The 20,689-nt window shown below is 47.5% G+C and overlaps 1 protein-coding gene across 4 annotated transcripts in view; it reads right to left on the bottom strand.

Annotated features, from left to right (window-relative positions):
* The window catches only part of PAM (peptidylglycine alpha-amidating monooxygenase), a 1,252,349-nt gene that overhangs the window by 106,523 nt on the left and 1,125,137 nt on the right, over nucleotides 1-20,689 (bottom strand). For all 4 annotated transcript variants that reach the window (XM_078675446.1, XM_078675447.1, XM_078675444.1 and 1 more), the window contains one exon: nucleotides 4,980-5,098. In XM_078675446.1, the coding sequence (XP_078531572.1) occupies nucleotides 4,980-5,098 (119 nt within the window). The remainder of the gene's footprint in view (nucleotides 1-4,979; nucleotides 5,099-20,689) is intronic.

Raw genomic sequence — 20,689 nt, 5'->3', positions numbered from 1 at the left:
ACAGGACCTGAGATAGCGTCAACATTTTGAAATTCCCCTTCTGGAGGAAGCGGTTGACGGGGATGAGATCCAAGACAGGCGCAGGCCTTTGTTCTTCTTGGGCGCCAGAATGTAGTAGGAGTAGCAACCACAACCTACTTCAAGGGCAGGAACTCGCTCAATGGCTACCTTAGAGGCTGTGGCAGAGGGGGCGGTGGTGGACTGGCCCGCTCGTTGGCCCCCAGACCCATGACGGTAGATCCCACATCCCCGGTCATGCAGGGCCTGAACAGCTTGTGCTGGCCTGGGTGGAACGTGGTGGGGAACCCCTTCTGTAGCCACGAAAGGGGCGAAAGGCAGGCTGCGCATGGCGAGTGGTGGAGAGGCCCAAGGACTTGGTTGTAGCCCGTGAGTCCTTTAGCACTCTAGTGCACTGTCTGCCTTGTCAACGAACAGGCGACGGCCATCAAAGGGCATGTCCACAAGGTTAGCTTGGACATCCCCAGAAAAGCCTGTCGATCTCAGCCAGGCGTATCGTCGAAGGGCTACCTAGGTAGAAATCGTCCTACCTAGCGAGTCGGCGGAGTCCAGTCCACCACGTATGGTAAACTTTGCTGCATCTCTCTCCTCGGCAACTGCACAGGAAAGTACGGCCCAGGCCTCCTCTGGGCACTGGGGCAGCACCTGCACCACCGTATCCCAAACATAGTGGGTATAATGGCCAAACAGACATGTGGTCTTTACCGACTGCAGTCCGAAGCTGGAGGAAGTGAACATCTTCTTCCCACGATGGTCCAGCTTTCTGGATTCCCTATCAGATGGTGCATTAAGGAATGCGCTTTGGGATGTGGAGGCTTGGACCACCAAGCTCTCAGGGGTGGGGTGTTGGGAGAGGAAAGTGGGGTCGGCCGGGCCGTGGCATCGGGCAATCATTCTATCCACAGGAGCCCCTGTGTTGAGCCTGGACCAGGTGCCCAAAAGGATGTTGGTTAGGGCTTCATCGAACGGCAGCAGGGGCTCCAAAGAGCTCGCTGCCGGCTGAAGCACCTCTGTCAGGAGGTTAGTCCTGATTGCCACCGTAGGTAGCTCGAGGTTACACTACATAAGAAGCTTCCTCCTCCAATGTAGCCACGGTAGGAGGAGACAACATGCCAAGGTCTGGGGAAGTATCTAGACCGCTGGCTTACCCCAGTTCCTCTCTCCAGTACGGGTCATATTCTAACTGGTCATTTAGAGGGTCTCCAGACCCCTCCCAGTCCTCTTCACCCTCCTCTGGTTGCCAATCTAGCCAGATTGGAGCACCAAGGTAGAACAAGGGCACAAAGGTACCCATTGGCGCCGGATCCGGCGTCAGTTTACACCGGTCTGGGTCCGTGTCCAGGTCAAGGCGGAGGCCGGGGTCGACGCTGGCTGAGGACGTAGCTGGCGTCGGCTGCGGATGAGGTGCCGATAGAATCGGCACTGGGAGAGGTGTAATCAGGTCGACCGGTGACAATCATGGATCCTTGGAGACCCAGCATAGACCCAGTCGGGTTGCCCAAAGATGGCATGCAGCGCTTTGTAAAAGGTGCAAAGCTGGGCAGGGGTCGCTCCGGGTCCCGGGAAGGGAGGGAAACTCGGAGTCGACCCTTTGGGCTCCGCATGCGGGGCTGCGGGAGGGGCACCACCTGCAACCCTCTCCGCATCGGCCTACCAACCGGGAGAAGTCGAAGAGAAACAATGCTTCTTTGACTTTTTTGACTTCTTCTTGTGCTTCGACTTAACTGAGGAGTGGGCAGACTTGGAAGTAGACTGGTGGTGGTGGCTCCCACGTGACTGGGACCCCGAACTTCGTGGAGCCGACTGCCGGGCCTCGAGAAGCTTTCGGGACCGCTCCCGCAAAGACTTCGGATTCATGGTCTGACAGTCGGAGCACGGCTTGGGGTCATGGTCGCGCTCCAGGCAAAATAGGCACACGCAGTGCAGATCCGTCGCCGACATCAGTTTTTGGCAGGAACTGCAAGCCTTGAAACTGGGTATCACTGATGTGCAACAGGAGTCGATAGACTAAAAAAACAATGCTTCTTTGACTTTTTCGACTTCTTCTTGTGCTTCAACTTACCTGAGGAGTGCGAAGACTTGGAAGAAGTCTGGTGGTGGTGGTGGCTCCGCAACCGGTCCCTCGGCCTCCCACGCGACCGGGATCTCAAACGACGTGGAGCTGACTGCCGGGCCTCGAGAAGCTTTCGGGACCGCTCCCGCAAAGACTTCGGATTCATGGTCCAGCAGTCGGAGCATGGCTTGGGGTTGTGGTGGCGCTCCAGTCAAAACAGGCACACACGGTGCGGATCCGTCGCCGACATCAGTTTTTGGCAGGAACTGCAAGCCTTGAAGCTGGGTATCCCTAATGTGCACCAGGAGTCGATAGATTAAAAAACGGTGCTGATAAAAGTCGCAAAAAAGTCAGTCAAAAAGTGACTGGAGGTACCGCTCTCTCCGGATCTGGCTGGCGCGGAAAAAGAAAGAACTGGCGTCAGCACCCGAGGGCGACGTCTAAGTAGCTGCCGCAACATCATCCCAGTTACCACGACGCCAGCGGCGAACACGGAGCCGACCAACGCCACCTTTCGACTCGCTGGGGTACTGCTGACGAAAAATTCTCTGGATCCAGTCTGACGCCTGGGGGTAATTCACAAGGTAAGTAATCTATAACTAATTGTCTCTTTCAGATTTGGGCTGTTATTCCTACATAGAAGGAGTTGCCATAGTCGAGTCTGCAGGTGACGAGCACTTGCATGACAATTTGCCTGGTGTTGGTCGGAAGCCATCTGAAAACCTTCCTGAACATGCGGAGCTTGAGGAAGCAGACGGTGGACATGGCACATAATTGCTTCACCATGGATCTGTCGAGTATGATGCCAAGGTTGTGTGCGTGTTCGGTGGGTATCGGGGTTGTGCTCAGCTCTGGGGGCCACCATTCATTGTTCCAGTGAGTGTCCTTGCTTTTCCTGAAAATGAGTACTGTCTTGTCGGTGTTGAGTTTGAGACAGTTGTTCATCCAGTTGGCAACATCTTTCATGCACCTTTGGAATTTGTCTCTAATGGTTATTGGATTGTTAGTCAGAGAGAGGATGAGTTAGGTGTTGTTGGCATAGAAGATGATGTTGAGTCTGTCGTTTTTGACGATGGTGGCCGAGGGGGGTGGGTGGCGGACCTGTATGTGTTGAAGTGGGTTGGGCTGAGGAATGAGCCTTGAGGTACCCTACAGATGCTGTTCTTGGGGAGCGAGGAGTATGGAGGAAGAATGATTTTCTACATTTGTCCTGTAAGATATGATGCGATCCACTTGAAGGCTGCTCCTCAACCTGCAGCCAGGTAAATAGTGCAGTTTCTCTGCTATTTGCCAGGATTCTGACCAAATGGCGCATGCTGTCTGCTATTTAGCCAGCCTCAAGTTGAGTACTGATTTGTTGCATGAAAACTCTGGCACAAAAAGAGTCGTTCTGGAACATTTCCATCACTTTGTTTATAAGAGCTAGTATGTAGCTGATGAAGAGCAAACAGCTTGAACTACTCTTACACAGACCCTAAACATCTTTAACATGAGCCATCTCTTCAGGTTAACTTAAAGAATCAGGTGCATTTGTAGAGTACATGACAGCTCCATAATGGGCCTACTAAGTTGCTGTGTCTTGGCCCTTGGCATAATGGAGTGGCATTCTGTACCATGTCTTCTAAATTGACTTGAAGACATTGAAACATTCTTTTCAATGGCTATTGTACCTTTAGACCTATGAGTTAGTGCTGTTCAGGTGCAACTGCACTGAAGTCAGTTTTAGCACTAACTTGCATAAGGAGTTGGATGCTTTCCCTCCTTGTTCGCAATTCTACTTGGTTGCATAATAATACATACTTTCAGGTGTTTAGACTGCAGCCAGGTAAATGGTGACGTTTCTCTGCTATTTGCACGGCTTCTGACCAAACGGCACATGATATCTGTTATTTAGTCAGCCACTAGGTGAATAATTAAGTTACGTTGTTATTTGCAAGGATCCTTACAAAACAGTACATTCTTTCTGCTATTTAGTCACTGGCCATGCTAATAATAAAGTGTCTTTGCTATCTGCAAGGCTACACTCCAAATAGTACACATACTCCCTGCTATTTAGCCAGCAGCTGGGACAGTACATCATTTCTACTATATAGCCAGTGACCAGGTAAACAATGAACTGTATTTGCTATCTGGCCAAACAGTGAAGAATCTGTACTATTTTGCCAGCAACTGGGTAAAAAGTTACTTTTCTTTGCTATTTGCTTGTTTGTAGGCCAACCAATATATCATGTCTGCCACAAGCCAAGTAAATAAAGTTTCTATGCTATTGGCTTGGGTGGCAGCTAAACAGCACATGATTGCTGCTGTTTTGCCTCTACCTGAGAGTGAAGGTTCTCTGCTTTCTGCACGGGCCTCGCGAAACAGTTCTGATTCTCAGCTATTTATCTACCGGTTGGGTAAATAAATAGTGAGGTTTCTATGCTATTTGCAAGACTGCCGGTCAAATGGTAAATAATCTCCACGATTTAGCGAGAGTCTGGGTAGACAGCAGAGGAAATTCACTCTTTATCTGATGGTCGGCTAAACACCCACCACCAAAACAATGCTCGCATCTGAAGTCAAGTAACAAACAAGCACAGGATACATTCCTTGATTTGTGGGTGTTGTAATTCGAAGCACGAGTCGCGCACCAGTTCCACATTTTGATTAACAGTAATGTGGAGCAAGCAATTAGGGCAGCCACTGGAAAATGACGTCAAGGTACATTATTCTGCTTTATCGCTATTTGAGGAAACACTCTCATGGTAACCAAGACCACATTTCATTCTCAGTACTGTCAGATGCCTTGCAAACCATCTTCCGTTTAAACCAAACTGCAAATGGAAAACCGGGGTAAAAATGCGATTAATGTGCATGATAAGGAGAGTCATTCACTTTCATAACTGCTAAACTAAAATCGGGCAAATACCTTTCGAACTGGAAGGAAGGTGTCTATTATTTCCCCGTTGGAAAAGTTCATCACAAACCCCTGGACCGGGGCTGTGTCTGTCATGTAAGGCATTCCGTTGACAGCATACAGAAGACCACCTGGAGCAAAGAGAAAAAAACAATTTGGGGTAACTTGAGTAAATGACAAAAACCTGAAAATAGCACCCTGAAACACATGACATTATCGAATGCTGTTGAGGTCAGGACTGTTTATATTTAGGAAGGCAGCGGTGGACATTTCCCCCGACCCTAATTTATCTAGTTCTCTGAACTGAAGCAAAGCTATTTGTTCTTATAGATGTATGTAAAGGTTCTAGTAAAATGCAAAGAGTAAAACTTAAAGCAGGTACAGTATTCTGCATGCAGAAGGCTGTATTTAACGAATTAATATTTGTGTAGAGTGCTATGAAACTATTTGCCTCAACGCAAGGCGCTTCTGGGTTGGTGTAGTGGATGAACTGATGACCATTGCCAACACTGTCAGCTTACTACCTAAACAAGAACACATCCCCTAAGTTTGTTAGCAAACTGGGCTTGCTCACTGAAGGGAGCAGAAAGAAGACACTCTGGGGCATATTTACGAGGAAATGACTGAGCGCCAAACTGCAGTAAATTATTCAGCACCACGCTCTGCATTTCCCATTTCCAAAACACAGGGATACACCATATTTACAACAATATGACACACCCCTGTGTTTTCCCTAGCACTGGTGCTAAAAATAGCTGCCTAACGCCAACACTGACATCTTTGCGCCATACTGCAAGGGTACCTAAATTTCAGGGAATGATTGTTTATGTACAGGAAGGTGTCCCTTCCTGCACATAAACAATCAATAACGGCCATTTGCTACTTCTATGTGTGCTGAAGAATGCATCACACATAGAAGTAGCAAACCACCATTATTTAATGATTGTTAATGGAATCCCTTCCTGCACATAAATAATCATTAAAGGAATTTTGCTCTTTCTATGTGTGCTGCATTTTGCAGCCCACATAGAAAAAGCAAGAACAAGGAGAAGAAAAGTATTTCTCCTCATTGCGCCATTTTAACACCTGCTACTGCATGGTGTTGATTTTTGGCGCTGCCTCAGATTCCCACCTTCTTTTAATTCTGGGGCAGCGTTAAAAAGCAATGGGTGTTGCGATGGAACACCTACAGCAACACTCATTGCATGTCCTTTTCACGCAGATACCTGCATGAAAGGGTACCATATTAAGGGGTGTGGCTACGCTGGCAATGGAGGAAGACGTGCTCGTGTAGAGCTCTGTCGGTGGCTCTCCATGCTGGCCTGAAATATCTGTGCACATTGATCCGCCGAGGCTGAGTTCTGCCCCAGCAGCTGTGGAACTTGCTCTGTGATCCCGCTGTGTGTATCGGGGTGATCGGGCTGACTTCTCCGTACCTGCGGCCCGGCGAGCTACTGCTGGGCCGGCACAGACGCTCAAGCTGGCTCGGACTGGCCCCGCCCACCAGGCCTCAAACTGTGGCGCACTTCGCACTGACTGCCCTCGGCTCGCTCGCTATGGCCGCTCTCTGCCTTACAGGGACCGCATTGCCTGGGAGACCGCCTTCCGATGCCAGATAACCTGGAGCAGATATTCTGCTTTCCTGCAGACGAAACAGTGACGAAGGCGGGGATCTGCATTATGGCCTGACTGAGTGCCCCTTATCGGAGCCGCGCTGGCATTGAGCTGACGTCCGCGGCTGACACTTCGACCCTAACTGGACTCCTGCGGCGAATGCCTACGCCGGATGCCCACATCTGGGCTGTGATCCTCGTGCACCTGCGGTACCGGAGGACCTCTGCTGTCCTGTGGGGTTTCCTGTGAGGCCTGGTGAAATAGCCCCTGCCCGCTGAAGTTGAAGTATGTTGTGCAGGAGCCTCACGCGACCGCAATTGAACTGGGCTGGGGACGCAGCGGCCTGCGGCACCCACAAGATTTAAAGGGAGGTCAGAATTGCAGCATTGCCCTGCGACCAGAGGTTTGAGGTCCCAATAGGTGGGCACGTACTGGACCGCTCACTCATGACTTGGCCCCCGATGTGCTGCCCCAGCACTGGTTCCAGTGTGTCACTGCTGTATCTTGCCCTTGACTGAGTCTGCTAGAAGGCTACACACAATTGGCATAGGGGGGTGAAAACATGGAGATACAAGAGACAATATTGTGCACACAAATACTGGAGGCGATCCTCTGGGTACGGAGTAAGAGCCAAATTGTGATGCTATGGCCCGACTGGATGCTTCTTTGATGTGTGCCAGCCCCATCACATGGACACCCACAGATCGATGTCGCGAGGCAGACGTATTAAAACGAGCGTGACTGGGACACCGGCTCCACACCCACAAACCAGGGCTAAGGCAGGCAACATTGTAGATACATAATCTCAGGCCATCATGACCAGCAAGCTAGATACGGTCCTGGCAGCAGTGGAAAAACTGGGGGAGACCTTGAACCACACCCGAACTGCTAGAAAGCAAAATTGATAAGGCAGTCATTGACCTAACGCTTCTCCACGCAGACCATCGCAAATTGGCAGGCTGCACTAATGCGCTTGAAACCACGACGGCGGAAAATAATCCTCGGGTGGCAGCAGAGGACAAGCATATACAACACCTCCTCAACAGAGTGGACTTTCTTGAGGACAGGGAGAAGATGCGGAAGCAACAACATAAGAGTGGGAGGTCTGCCGGAGGGAACAGAGGGGAGAAATCCTGTCGTCTACGTAGAAACATGACTGTGTGCCCTCTTGCCAGAGGAGGCCCTCTCCCCACATTTCATGGTAGAAAGAGCACACCAGGTACCAGCCAGACCCCTGCCATCGGGGTCCAATCCCAGACCACTCTTAATCCCTCTGTTGAATTAAAGAGACAGGGACACAATTTTGCAGGAAACCAGGAAACTACACAAGAGTCAAGTGGACAATCAAAAGGTAATGTTCTTTGCTGACTACACGATACAAGTACAAAAACAGAGATACTCTCACATGGCGGTGAAGAGGCGCCTAAGACAGAACGATCTGAAATACTCCTTATTGTTTCTGGCACGTCAGAGTAGTGGGCAATGGTAAAAAGTACCTTTTCACCACATCTGAGGAGGCTGAGGACTGGCTTGATACGTACTCTCCTTCGGGGGCTGGATCATTGCCTGACCATGCAAAAGACAGACCAACTGGCAAGGCGTCCCATCGTCGCCACCCCAGGGGGAAAAAACTGAAGCAATTACAACTCTCTCAAAAGACAGGCCCAGATCCAGACCAAGTGGAAGAGGTGTGTCGCAGCGGCCATGGCGACTGACGCCGGACACTGAGGATCACGGTTCGATCCCGGGCACCATGTAACTCTGGGCAATAGCTTGCTTAATCTTCCCGACGGCCCCCAGCGCCGGGTAACCTACGGGTAGCTGGGTGCTTTACAAATACACATCTTAAGTACTGCAAGGCCACCGAGGTGCTCTTCAAGCTGTGGCATGTATCAGCGGGTCACACATGGAGGAATGCACGTCCATCTCCACCCAGCAAGATCAGGCCAGCGATGCTGAAGATCTATCGGATGACCCTCTAACCACGCAAGACTCATGTGAACTGCCACTTGTCACTCCTTAAACCGCTGAGGATATTGCTTGACACATATTGCTGTATCATTCCTCTCAATATCATCAATGCCTCGTGACTGCACATGCAAGTATATGGTTGACAATTATGTACTATTGTGAAGTTCTAGGCATGTAGAAAACTTATGCTTGTATGCTCCACTCTAACATTGTAAACTGTGATTGCAATCTCCCGACTATTTAGCAAGACAGCGTTTAAGATATGACACATAATATCTTATGTCTTCCACTAGAGGAGGCCACACGTTCATTCTTGAGGACACAGTGCCGGCGGATTCATGACTGGCTGAAAGCCGGGGAGACTCTTCTCTTCCCTAGACACTCACAGATTGTAGCGTGCAGCACCCCCCCAGACATAGATTGAATGATGCTTAAATGTATGGTTTGGACGATTGCCTGTTGCACACTCGCCCTTTTGGTATTTGCTTCAAGTTTGGGCGGTTTCCTGTTGCATATTAGCCCGTATGATATTGTTTCCTTATTTTTGCTAATTGTTTTATTGTTCAACATGCCATCATTTACGCACTGAGATGTGACAATTGTGACATTGGCCTGCATAGGGAGACGCACTCTGGACTTGCCCATACACAGGTAGCACTGACTCACCCCACCCCTTGGTCTGGCTGGACCACATGCGCTGCTAGTATCCAAAAGTTATGGCACCTATCAAGATAGGGACCTGCAATGTGAGAGGCATTCACAGTCCATCACGTCGATATCTCATTTACTCCTATCTGAAACGACTCCACGTACAGCACTCCTACAGGAGACACACTTGCACAAGCCAGAAGTGGCACGACTACATATTCACTGTAGGGGTCAACTATACAAGAAGGGCTATTCGGCGTATGCACGTGGGTTTTTTGTGTGGGTAAGGCCAGGGACTCCCTTCCGGGTGGTAGACTCCTATATAGACACAGAGGGTAGGTATGTCATAGTCAAGGGTGTCTTGGACGGGAGGCAGATCATACTTGCATCGCTGTATGCGCACAACACGGAACAGGCAGCCTTTTTGGAATTGATCTCCCACAAACTGGCATAACAGCATGATGTTCCCATGGTACTAGGTGGCGAATATAATAGCGGATTGGATGTTTCACTAGATTGCTCCTTTCCTCCCCTGCCTGGCACGACTACGCACACTGCAGCGAAAGCGTTAAATCATTGGGCTACAAACTGGCAATTACCTGACGCTTGGCGCCACAGCAACCCGCAGGATAGGATGTATTCCTATTACTCGGGAGCGCATGGCCTCCATGTACGCCTAGACCGCTTTATGGTGCCGAATGATCTTCTACAGAGTGTCTCCGGGTCCTATTATATGAGGCGGACTCATTCAGATCATAACCCACACGTGGTAGAGTTGCAATGGGAGGACGCAGTACTGCCAATTCCTGTGTGGCGACTTCAACCAGATGTCCTACTTGATGCACTGTTCCGAGACTTACTGGCTACTAGTGTGGCTCAATACTTTGATGAAAATGAAGGCACGGCTTCATCGCCACTGTTAGAGTGGGACGCTCTCAAAGTCGTCGTTAGGGGGCACTGTTTGGGTACACAGGCGGGCATCAGAGTGCAGCTGGAAGGAACTCACTACTTTAGAAAGAAAGCTGGCGACTAGTGAACGAGAAGCAACTGAGGGGTCCCAAAGACAACCTGACGGCCAGAGGGAGCAGCATGCACGGTTGCTAGAGCGGTGCGATGCCTTAATTATGCCGCACATTCGGCACGGACGCACCACATAGGGGACAAAGCTGGGAAATTGCTTGCGTGGCTCATACATCAAAATGAGTCATCGGCCCCTGTCGCATTTGTGCGCATGGCGACTGGGGACGTAGCATACACACAGCGCGACATACATGGAGCATTTGTAACTCATTACCGTGACTTGTACAAATCTCGCACACAGGCTACGTCCCTGGAGCTACAGCTCTATCTTGAAAGGATGGATCTGCCACAGCCTACACGCACACAAAAAACTGAATTAAATGATCCTCTTCTTGCGGAGGAAATACGGGACTGCATTTTCTCGTTGTCCAACGGGAAGTCGCCAGGACCGGATGGACTGCCGACTAAATTTTACAAGGCTTATGCGCACATATTAGTACCACAGCTGCTGAAGGTGTATGAGGCTGCGATAGAGGACTCCACGCTCACTGATACGCAAAACGAAGCCCTGCTGGCATCCCTCCATAAACCAGACAAAAACCATAAATCGCTGGCTTCCTATCATCCACTAGCATTTCTTAACACCGATTACAAAATGTTTGCATCATTCCTTGCTAAGCGTCTTTCACCCTTAGTGAAAACACTGGTGCGCCTGACCAGAATGGTTTTGTCCCCGCCAGGAGTACTTCACTCAACGTCCGCATGTTTTTTTGGATACAGCAATATGCGATACATAGCTGGCCCCGCTGTGGCTGCCTGGTATTGGACCTGGAGAAGTCCTTTGATTATTTGGAATGGCCCTATCTAGCAGCAGTACTGAACAAATATGAGCTTGGTGATTGGTGACTTGAGCATGGTCCAACTGCTATATCAGTGCGCTACTGTTCGGGTCCGCACTGGTAGGCTCATATCAGACTCCAATAGAGTGAGGCGGGGGACATGCCAAGTTTGCCCGTAGTCCCAGCTGCTCTTTTCTCTGGCCATGGAGCCCCTGGTGATGTTGCTTCACGGTAGTAGTGAGGCGTGGGGAATAGAGCTGGGGGATGGGATGCATGCGGTTTCTCTATACGCCGACGACTTACTGTTATATGTGCGCAACATTACTGACATTCCCACGTCCTTAGCAGATGTGCTGAGGACCTTTGAAGAGATGTCGGGTCTCTGGGTTAACTGGGCCAAGTCAGGGGTTTATCCCTTTAATGCAGACACGGGGGAAACGGATGTGCTCCTTAATGGCTCACTTCTTCCACGGTACCCCACTACCTTTCGCTATCTTGGTGTCTTCATATATCGGACACCTGATGATTTGCTAGAGGGCAATTTAACTAGAGCGATTTCAGCAGTAAGGGCCCAAGTACAATTTTGGAAGTCACTCCCATTGAATGTTATGAGCCACATTACCCTGCTGAAGATGATTGTCCTTCCCAAATTATTATATTATTTCTCGAATCTTCCGGTTTATGTCCCAACCAAGGTTTTCCGTGAGCTTGAGCATCAGTTCCGAGACTTAATATGGAACAAGGGCAGGCCCGAGTTGCACTGTGGAAATTATACGGCCCTACCGGTCGGGGGGGGGGGTTTGGCCATCCCCAGTATGGAACTGTATTAGATAGCGGCTCATCTACCTTGGGTGTCGAAGTGGCTAAGTGGAAAAAAGTTTGCAAGACACGCGACCTTGCAGCAGTCATGGACTCATTCCCAAATCTATCATTAATTCCATCCAGCTGCTAAACCCCCACAGCCCTCCCAATTACATCTAGGATTGGCGTAAAGCTCGGATATATTAGCGCAAACAACAGGCGGGGTGGCCCTGCCAATTATGCCGGATCTTGCCGTTGATCAGCACTGGCAGTTCTAAAAAGGAGATGCTAAGACGGGTCCCTTTCGGCTCACCATTTATGCCCTCGCCCTCAGGGTAAAAAAAATCTTAACTGTGCAGCAGTATCACCCTTCATTGCCTTTGATGTAACTTCTAGGAGAAGCAGGAAATGATCTAGAGACAGTGATATACATGGGCTAATAGACCCATGTCCACAATGACATGACCTATTTGATACAGCTCAACAAGAAGCAACTAAAACAGGAAATACTCATCTTGTTGGTCCGTTTCTAAAAAATAAAATGTCCAACTGGTACTCCTAGATAGAGCGAGGGAACAAATTGAAATACATAGAAGGATGTTAATGAACTGCAATAGAACATTGTCATTTTCATTGCCCTGAAGGAGGCCTTTTGGTCGAAATGCGTTGGCTACGGTCATTTTTAAGAAGAGTCTTTTCAATAAAGAAATAGAGAAACAAGAACTTGCTGAGTTGATGTGCCTCTCTTCATCTTGTTTGTACATGTGGAAAATATTAATCCATGTACTTGTTGGAGTGCTGAATCATTGTCTTTTTGTAAATGTATAGGATCCATATCCTTGGAGGTTTAATGGGTATTGAGCCTCTGTTTCTTGGCACCCATATATATTGAAGAGGAAAACATGTTACAATTGTAAACATTGAGATAGGTGCATTTGTAATTACTCTATACCCCATTTTTGTGTCTTTTGCAGTAACTTCAAAGAGACTCGTTATAATTCTTTCAGTCTCATCCAGGGTACAGGTCCTAAAAAAAGAAGTTGGGAACTAACCTAGTTGGGCAGTATGCAAGTGACATCACAGCGCATGACATCACACATGGCATCACGGGAATTGACATCATAGAAAGTGGCATCACAAGCCAGAACTTTACAGGAAGTGGCATCACAAGAAGTGACATCAGATCTAAAGCCATCACATATATGTTTAGCAGGTCTATCATGTGTACGTTTGAGCGCATTGCGAGGATAATAGCACAGTGAGCTATGGAAGATGATATGTGAAAACTACACCTTGAAATCCCCCAGTTTTATGTAACACATCCTGTACATTAATTTACAAACGTATATAATGTATTGTACCAGTAATGCGTGTGTTGATGTAAAGCGCTCTGACACCCTGCATTGCGATGAGTAGGGCTATACAGGAAAAAAATATTGTTACTTAAATTATTTCAACACCTCCTCGGGTGTAGTAAGCTCTATATAAATGCAATTTGCTGTTTGTAAATACAGGGAAAGACCAGCACATCTGACATTCTTATAGTGCATGCATATCTCCTAAACAGGGACTGAACAAAGTGAAAAGCTGCCTTTCTTAAGCATGTGTGAAGTGCTAACCTTTGTTTCCTCTCCGCTTCATATGCATCTATGTGTGAGGCTCCTGACTGCCCCCAGCCAAGAGACTTACAAAAAAGGCCTGATGACCCCTCAAATTCAACCTTTGTTATGGGCCCAGCAGGAGTCTTAACCCCTCCCATGCTCATGACGAGCTCAGCTCGTCATGAGCCACGGTGGCCATGTGCTCATGACGAACCGAGCTCGTCATGACCGTTGCGCCGCCCCCACGCGGAGATAATTCCCCTGCTGTGCTGGCCGTTCCATTGGAAAGGGCGTGGTCCTGACGAGCTCAACTCGTCATGAGCACACGGCCACTGTGGCTCATGATGAGCTCAGCTCGTCATGAGCACCGGGGCGCTGCGCGCGCCCCTGCTCCCCCCAGCACAGCGGGGGAATTAGCCCCTCAGTAAATGGGTTAAAAAAGAAAGCCCCATCCCGGCCTGCAGGTTGTTGCTTGTTGCAGATGGAAAGCAGACAACATGCATGCTCTGCTGAAAGTGTCGCGGTGTTTGGAAATTACACCGGGACAAGTTCAGCATATTATTCAGTGGGACCCAAATTCTTGGCAGGGTGAATGGCGTTCACCGTGTGAAAATAGTGGATGGACGGCGTCCACACGTGTGTACCACCGACTCGTGCCTTGGTCTCATCATTTCAGAATGGAAGCATTTCCAATATTATACACAACTAAGCCATTGTGGTTGCCTATTTATCTTATGAAACTAACAACCATTGGCAAAGCCAACAGTCATGGCTTGTTGTAGGTGTAATATTACTAGTTTTTGTGTTATAGACATGGATGCAATGATTGAAGCAGCAAAATACTAGATGGGCGGCACACTATGCTAAGCACAGATTTTTAGCTTAGGTATTTTTTAAGCAGCGCCCTTAATTACATCGGCCACACCACTTTGAGAGACTCACCAGTTCTTCACTCCACTTAAAGCCCTGCATGTATTATAACACAATCCAAATCTCTTGGTTTTTGCAGCACTTCCAGCTCGTTTCTCTTACCCTACAAGCACAGCAGGGCTCTCACGCGGCAGGCATTCCTCTCCCCCAGCTCCACTAAGACGAGCAGCCGGTGACTGTCCTTGTTATCCGCACTTCCTGAAGCGGCACTCAGCACTGCACATCCTGATAAAGAGGCGCTCTGGAATCCCAGCTGCCGTGCTTTTAAGAGCCTGAGAACCGAGCCAAATAACGTATGGTACGAACAGGGGGCGATGGAACAAGCACAACAACCATAACGTCCCCTCGGAACAGATGAAGTGAGTAGGGAGGACATATGTAAAGCGTCCCGGTCTCAAACAAACTTCATTGTAGGCAGACGCACGCCGCCAGGACATCGTACAGCCCACGGCACGTGCCCACTCCGCAACACAACTCCTACGTCACTTCATATCAAGGGAGATCGAGCAAAGGTTGCAACGTCCCTAAGAAGCCCAGTTTACCCATCAGTCAAAGCCAGGGGTTAAAGGTGACACTTTGGGCCGATTCCCAATGTTCTACTTAGCGGTATCCACCATGCGACGTGTAACTTACGCCTATTCATGTGCACGGGCAACTGTATTCACATGCGACATGCCTTACAGTATACGCATATCAATTAGATTCATACACAGTGCACGCAATGCGAATATTGATCATTCACGGCATTAGACACGTCCTTCTGCACAGACGGTTAGACAGCTGTCAGATGTGCACTTCGCAACGCTTTAAGTTCCAGCACAGCTTATGCCTGATGCTAGAATGGACTTCCCAAGTATGCATCAGTCCTTTGTGAATCGCAAGTACTGTACATGTGTTCACTTATAATGTTTTCCAGGACAATGCTTTTTGAAAAGCATAAATGGTTATCAATTTTTCTCGGTTTTACGCTTCTGCGGTGCTTTCCATACTGTTGGCGACCCTTTATTTAATGGCCGATTACTACAGCGCACTCGTTTACAAAGAAAGTCCCTTGGTGCCGAGTGGAAGAGGAAGTCAGAGAAGAAACCGAAAGCTGTCAAAGATAGCCTATCTGTTAAGCAATTTTCGAAAATTATGTTGATTGGATGCAGATATAATAGAGAAAGGAAGGAGCTGGGTTACAAAACGTTGGGCGAAAAAGGGAAATGAGCAGTCACCTTTATACACATATGAAACACTGTCTCCCTAATCACCAAGAGCATAGAGTGGTGGAGCAGAGTTTAGTCTTTGAGAATCTGGGGTCAGAGGTCAAAAAGAGAACGGTGGACAATAGACACTGTGCTGCAAATAGTTTTATACAGAATAGGATGCAAAAGGGTGCTTGAAAGGGTTCACAGGCCCACAGATACTATGCACCCAGGTAACATGAGCTGCAGTGCACCGTCTTGATGCCGTCGGGATCCTACCAACAGTGTCACAGCCAAGGTGTAACCTACAGCTGCCTCGGGCAAGACAGGATCTAGCAAAGAATCCGCGGAATGAAACATGCTGAAGAGACCGCAGCACTGCAGGGGTCCGCATCAAGTTTCACTTCAGGACTTCGATCCATCTTCATTAGCAGAGGGCAAGCTCCAAGATCGAGAGGCCAGGAGGCGACCACACTGCCCCTCCCGCAACTGACAATAATGATCTGTTTGTTAATATTTCCGTTGAGCAAATTTCCTTCTATCCAATTCCATATTCCCACCATACACTGCTGTGACGTCTCCATCTCCACCCATACAAAAAGAGCATTTTTTTTGCATATGGGTAGAAACTTTGGAATGACTTCCCTTTGTACCTCAGAATTGCTCCTTTTCTAATGAAATTCAGAAAAGGTCTCTAACCCCACCCTTTTACTATCTTCTTATCATCCTGGATGCAGAGCTTTAAGTGGGGGGGGGGGGGGGGGGGGCTGTAGGTGGCAGAGCCACCCAAGTTTTTTTGGGGCCTCAAAAGGGGGGCTCTATTTTCAGGCCTCAAAGGTCAAAGGTAGGGTGAGCAGGCGTCCTGGTTTTTGTTTGGTGTTACTAGTGTGGATAACATGTCTTGATAGTGAAATACTGCCAATTTCGTTTTTCACTATTGAAAGGCTGTCTTGCCCATAGGATAACATGAGAAATGCTGTGTGACATAATCCAAATCAGTTTTACCAAAGTCTGTCTGTATATATCAATAAACGATGTGCCCCGGATTTTGATAAAGAACTTATAGCCAGCTTCAGTGTGCTAGATGCAGGCAACTTGCCTTCTGGTGATTAATGCATTCTTTATGGTGAAACACAGATCCAGAAACTGTGTTCAGAATTTTAGCTGCCAGCAAGAGATACTATCCCAGCTTTTAGACTTTTCGTAGATTTCGGTGGAAAGAAAACCCCTGAAGCATGAAAAAAGTTAGTAGTTTGCATGGAAACCCTGCCAGCAAGTAATGCGGATTCCGAGAGAGGTTTCAGCGCAATGAAATTAATTGCTAGTCCAACAAGGGCCTCTCTTCTTGTGGAGACCATTTTTTCATGCTTATGGGTAAAACTCAATGGTCCTCCATTTAAAACATTTGACGCAAAGCTGTATGTAAAGAGTTGGCTGGCAAAAGGTAGAAGGTTTGCTGAAGAAAATTGTTGTGAGAAACCCCAGCAAAGTAGACACAGTGAATATCTTCAAGGGTTTTGAGAAATCCTGCAATAGATTTCTAAGTAATGTAAATCATTTTTACATGTATTTTTAAAGTGTTTGGTATTTTATGGCTTATACTTAATAAATATACTTTTTTGCCTATTTTATTATCCTTTGCTGGATGCGACTTCATGGATTTCTTAAGCACACAATGCTAGTTATCTTGATTTAGACCACGCCCCTACTCGGATAGGCCACACCCCTTTAAGAAATTTGTCACGCCCCTTTTAGAGCACCCCCAGTTTTTTTTCCCACTTAAAGCCTGTTGTAAATTCATTCTTAGCTCTATATGGCTTCTTGGTCTCTTTAGTCCTTTCTTTGTGTTTCTATCTTCTTTCCATGCTACATCTTCTTATGTGTTTGAGGTTTTCATATGTGTTTTGTTTGTAAGGGGGGAAGATGTGTTGTAAATTCATTCTTAGCTCTATATGGCTTCTTGGTCTCTTTAGTCCTTTCTTTGTGTTTCTGTCTTCTTACCTAGCTGTGTTCTATCTGGTGTGTTGGGATTCTAGCCCTGGCAGTTGGTCTGGTCAGCTGTGAGGCTTACTGCTCTGCTGTTTATCTTATCCTGTCTAACTTAATAAATCCATCTTAATAACTGAAGACGTGTCCTGCTGTCTACTTAATCTATTTACAACAAAGCCCTGCCTGAATGGTTTGTCTTCCTACCTGTTGGGTCGGCATTGTTTCCTGCATGATGAAAAGGTACATACTCCTATCCTATGTGCCTCACTGCATGTGACTTTGGTATGGGCCCTGGTGCAACAGCTAATCTAGCATATGAGCAGAAGCCCAGGCCAATTTGTGAGCCACAACCTCTCCTGTGACCTGGAGGGGTGTACCAAGCTTGTCCTTATAGTGGACAGAGGACTACCGTCTCTGTTTGGAGTGTAGCACATAAAGTGGTGGTAGGAGCATACCATGTATTGTGATTTATAGTATGACCAGTAAGACTCCCAGCCAGGGCTGGCACTAACACTGGTCGCACACAGTGCAACAGTCTTTTTTGGCACCCTCTCCCCCATTTCCTCCTGAATTCCCTCACTACCACTCGCCAACAACGCACCTCATCTCTCTATAGCCACTTCTGACAAACATTTCATTTTTTTTATAGGGCTACCCGTAGTTTACTCACACTCAGTTCTGTCAGCTACATGGTACATGTTCTTTGTAGCAGGCACATTAACCCTCTGCGCTGAGTGGGTGACAGAAGTTCATTGTGAGCGATGCAACAGTGTTAGAGTAGGGTGAGAGGAGTGGCTGCAGGGTGAGTGAGGTGACCATATGAATTTGGGTGCGATGTAAGTACAGAGTGGGACAAATGAATGTATGGTTAGTGATGGGCTTGTATGAGTGAGGTTGCAGAGTGAGCAGTGAGGAGGACAGGTGAGTGAAGTGTTACATGAGTGCATGGTGATCAGTGTGAGTACATTGTGAACGCTGTGAGTGCAGGGTGAGCGTGAAAGTGAAGGGCGAGGATGAGGAGTGAGTTGTCTGAATGCAGGTTGCATTCCCAGACATTTGAAGTAGCTCAGCATGTTATTGAGGGCCGGAGTAGGGTTTCAGATATATGTTAAACTATTGCTATTATGGCATTTTTCAGGGTCAGGGATCGTGGGGGAGGAAATTAATATTGTGCTCATCCTGCAACAAATTTCTAGTTTTGTGATTAGGGTTGCCAGCTCATTATATTGATGTCCCAGATGGTACAAAAATAAGAAGTCACCTAAAGCCTATTTTCAGCCCTTATCTGTGCATATTTGGAACAGCAAGCATAAATGGAAAGCCTTTTTAATTGTGTTCTAGGACTGCTTGAATGATCCATGACTGATAATTAAAGGGAACAAACACAGAAAAGTCACATTACAAATGAACACATACTATTTTATTTATAAACCTATTTAGTGTACACTAAACCTCGTAAACAGTGAATAGTACTCACAAAATTGTTTTAGGTATCACAGCTATAATGAAAAAAACAGCTGTTCATCTTTGTACAACATTGGTATTTTACATATTTTGTTAAAAAATTGTGAAATTTTCTTTAGTTAAACTGTTTGTCTAAATATCCATTTGTCATGTTTAAATGTTTGTAATGTATGGTATGAAGCAATTTGTGTAACTTTGTGAAGGCCAGAATCCTTACATACAAAAAATGAGAATATTCTGAAAAATAAGGTAATTAAATATACCTAATCACGAGAGGAATATAGCGTGGTTATTTGCAGAATCAGTAGCAGTGTACGTGACGTGGATACTAGATAATTCAATTTGTACAATATATATAAAGGCCCTACCTGTATCCAGTCTGTCGGGCCTATCCCCCCCATTTAAACTTTTAGAAAGTTGGCATTTTTTCTGCCCTAAACCAAATGTGGCTTTCTGCCTGAGTCTACAGTCACATGTCTGTGAACTGTTCTCCTGTTGTGTCTTGTGTATTGCTCTCAGACAGTGGGACAAAAAAGACCTAGGTGTGGAGGGAGAGGGTCTTCCTGGCAGGATGGCTAGGGAGGAGTTGTGTCCTTCCCTGATTACACTTCAAAAGGACCCTGCCTGCAGTACACCCACTGGAACCTGGCACCAGACCTACCCTTGCCTTTGCTAACAAAGACAGATTGGAGCCAGAACCAGAGGAAAAACTGACCATAACCAGTTTTCGAGGTAGATCAAGGAATTCCCCCTCACAAAGGCAAGAACCAGGTATAAAGGTATCATCTTCAGAGCCTCTCATCAGAACACTCCTGGACCTGTGGAAGAATAAGGAATGCCTGGTCTCTGCAGAAGGAAGATTGGACCTACTTGCCTTGAACCCTGGCTCCATACAAGTAACTCCAAGGGTCAGTTGGCTGACCTCCTGTATGAGCTACAGAGATACAACAAGGTTCCAGAGGTCAAAAAACGCTGGACCTGCCTGGGCCCTGCTGCTGACATCTGCTGGCGTGACTCCTGATCCCCAAGATGTACCATCCAGTTCTGAACCTTTGGCTGGCATCAGAGTGTACTCCTCCCGAAGTAAAGATTAAGATACAGAAGTTTTGGGTGACTGTGAAGTGACCTCTTTTCGCCAAGAATTGACCACCTGTGATGACCGCAAAAGTGAATATCTAGCAGGACCTGCATGCACGCCCACAGCGACAGCCTGCAACAACCAGCAACGTAAAGCTTCAGCGGCAAGCAGCTCTTTGTGCTACAACACTGACTGCCGGCGACGAACAACCTGCTCTTTGTGCAGATAAAAACTTCCTCACGGTCCCCCCAACATGAATGGCAGCTCCTCCCCTGGAGTTGTGAGAGTATGTTTTTAGAGGGACAACCCTGGTTCCTGTATCTGACCCGAGGTTCATTTTGGTTGGTCTGAACTTGTGACTTTCCCCTGGACCAGCCCGACCAGTTGACCGTGAATGTCAGTTTGTGCTTTGTTTGCAATATTTTCACCTAAATGTTTAAAAACTCATATTTCCGGTTGTACTAATTGCATGTTTGTTATTTTGGGGTCATTATATTTACTAAATTTTACTCTATTTTACTAAATTGGTGTGGGATTGTTTTGTCTAGTGTTTTCACTTTATTACAGTAGGAGTGCTGCA

This window comes from Lissotriton helveticus, chromosome 2_1 (assembly GCF_964261635.1).
Source record: "Lissotriton helveticus chromosome 2_1, aLisHel1.1, whole genome shotgun sequence".
Lineage (NCBI taxonomy): Eukaryota > Metazoa > Chordata > Amphibia > Caudata > Salamandridae > Lissotriton > Lissotriton helveticus.
Note: the sequence above shows the minus strand (reverse complement) of the source record. Positions and strands in the feature narration are given on the sequence as shown.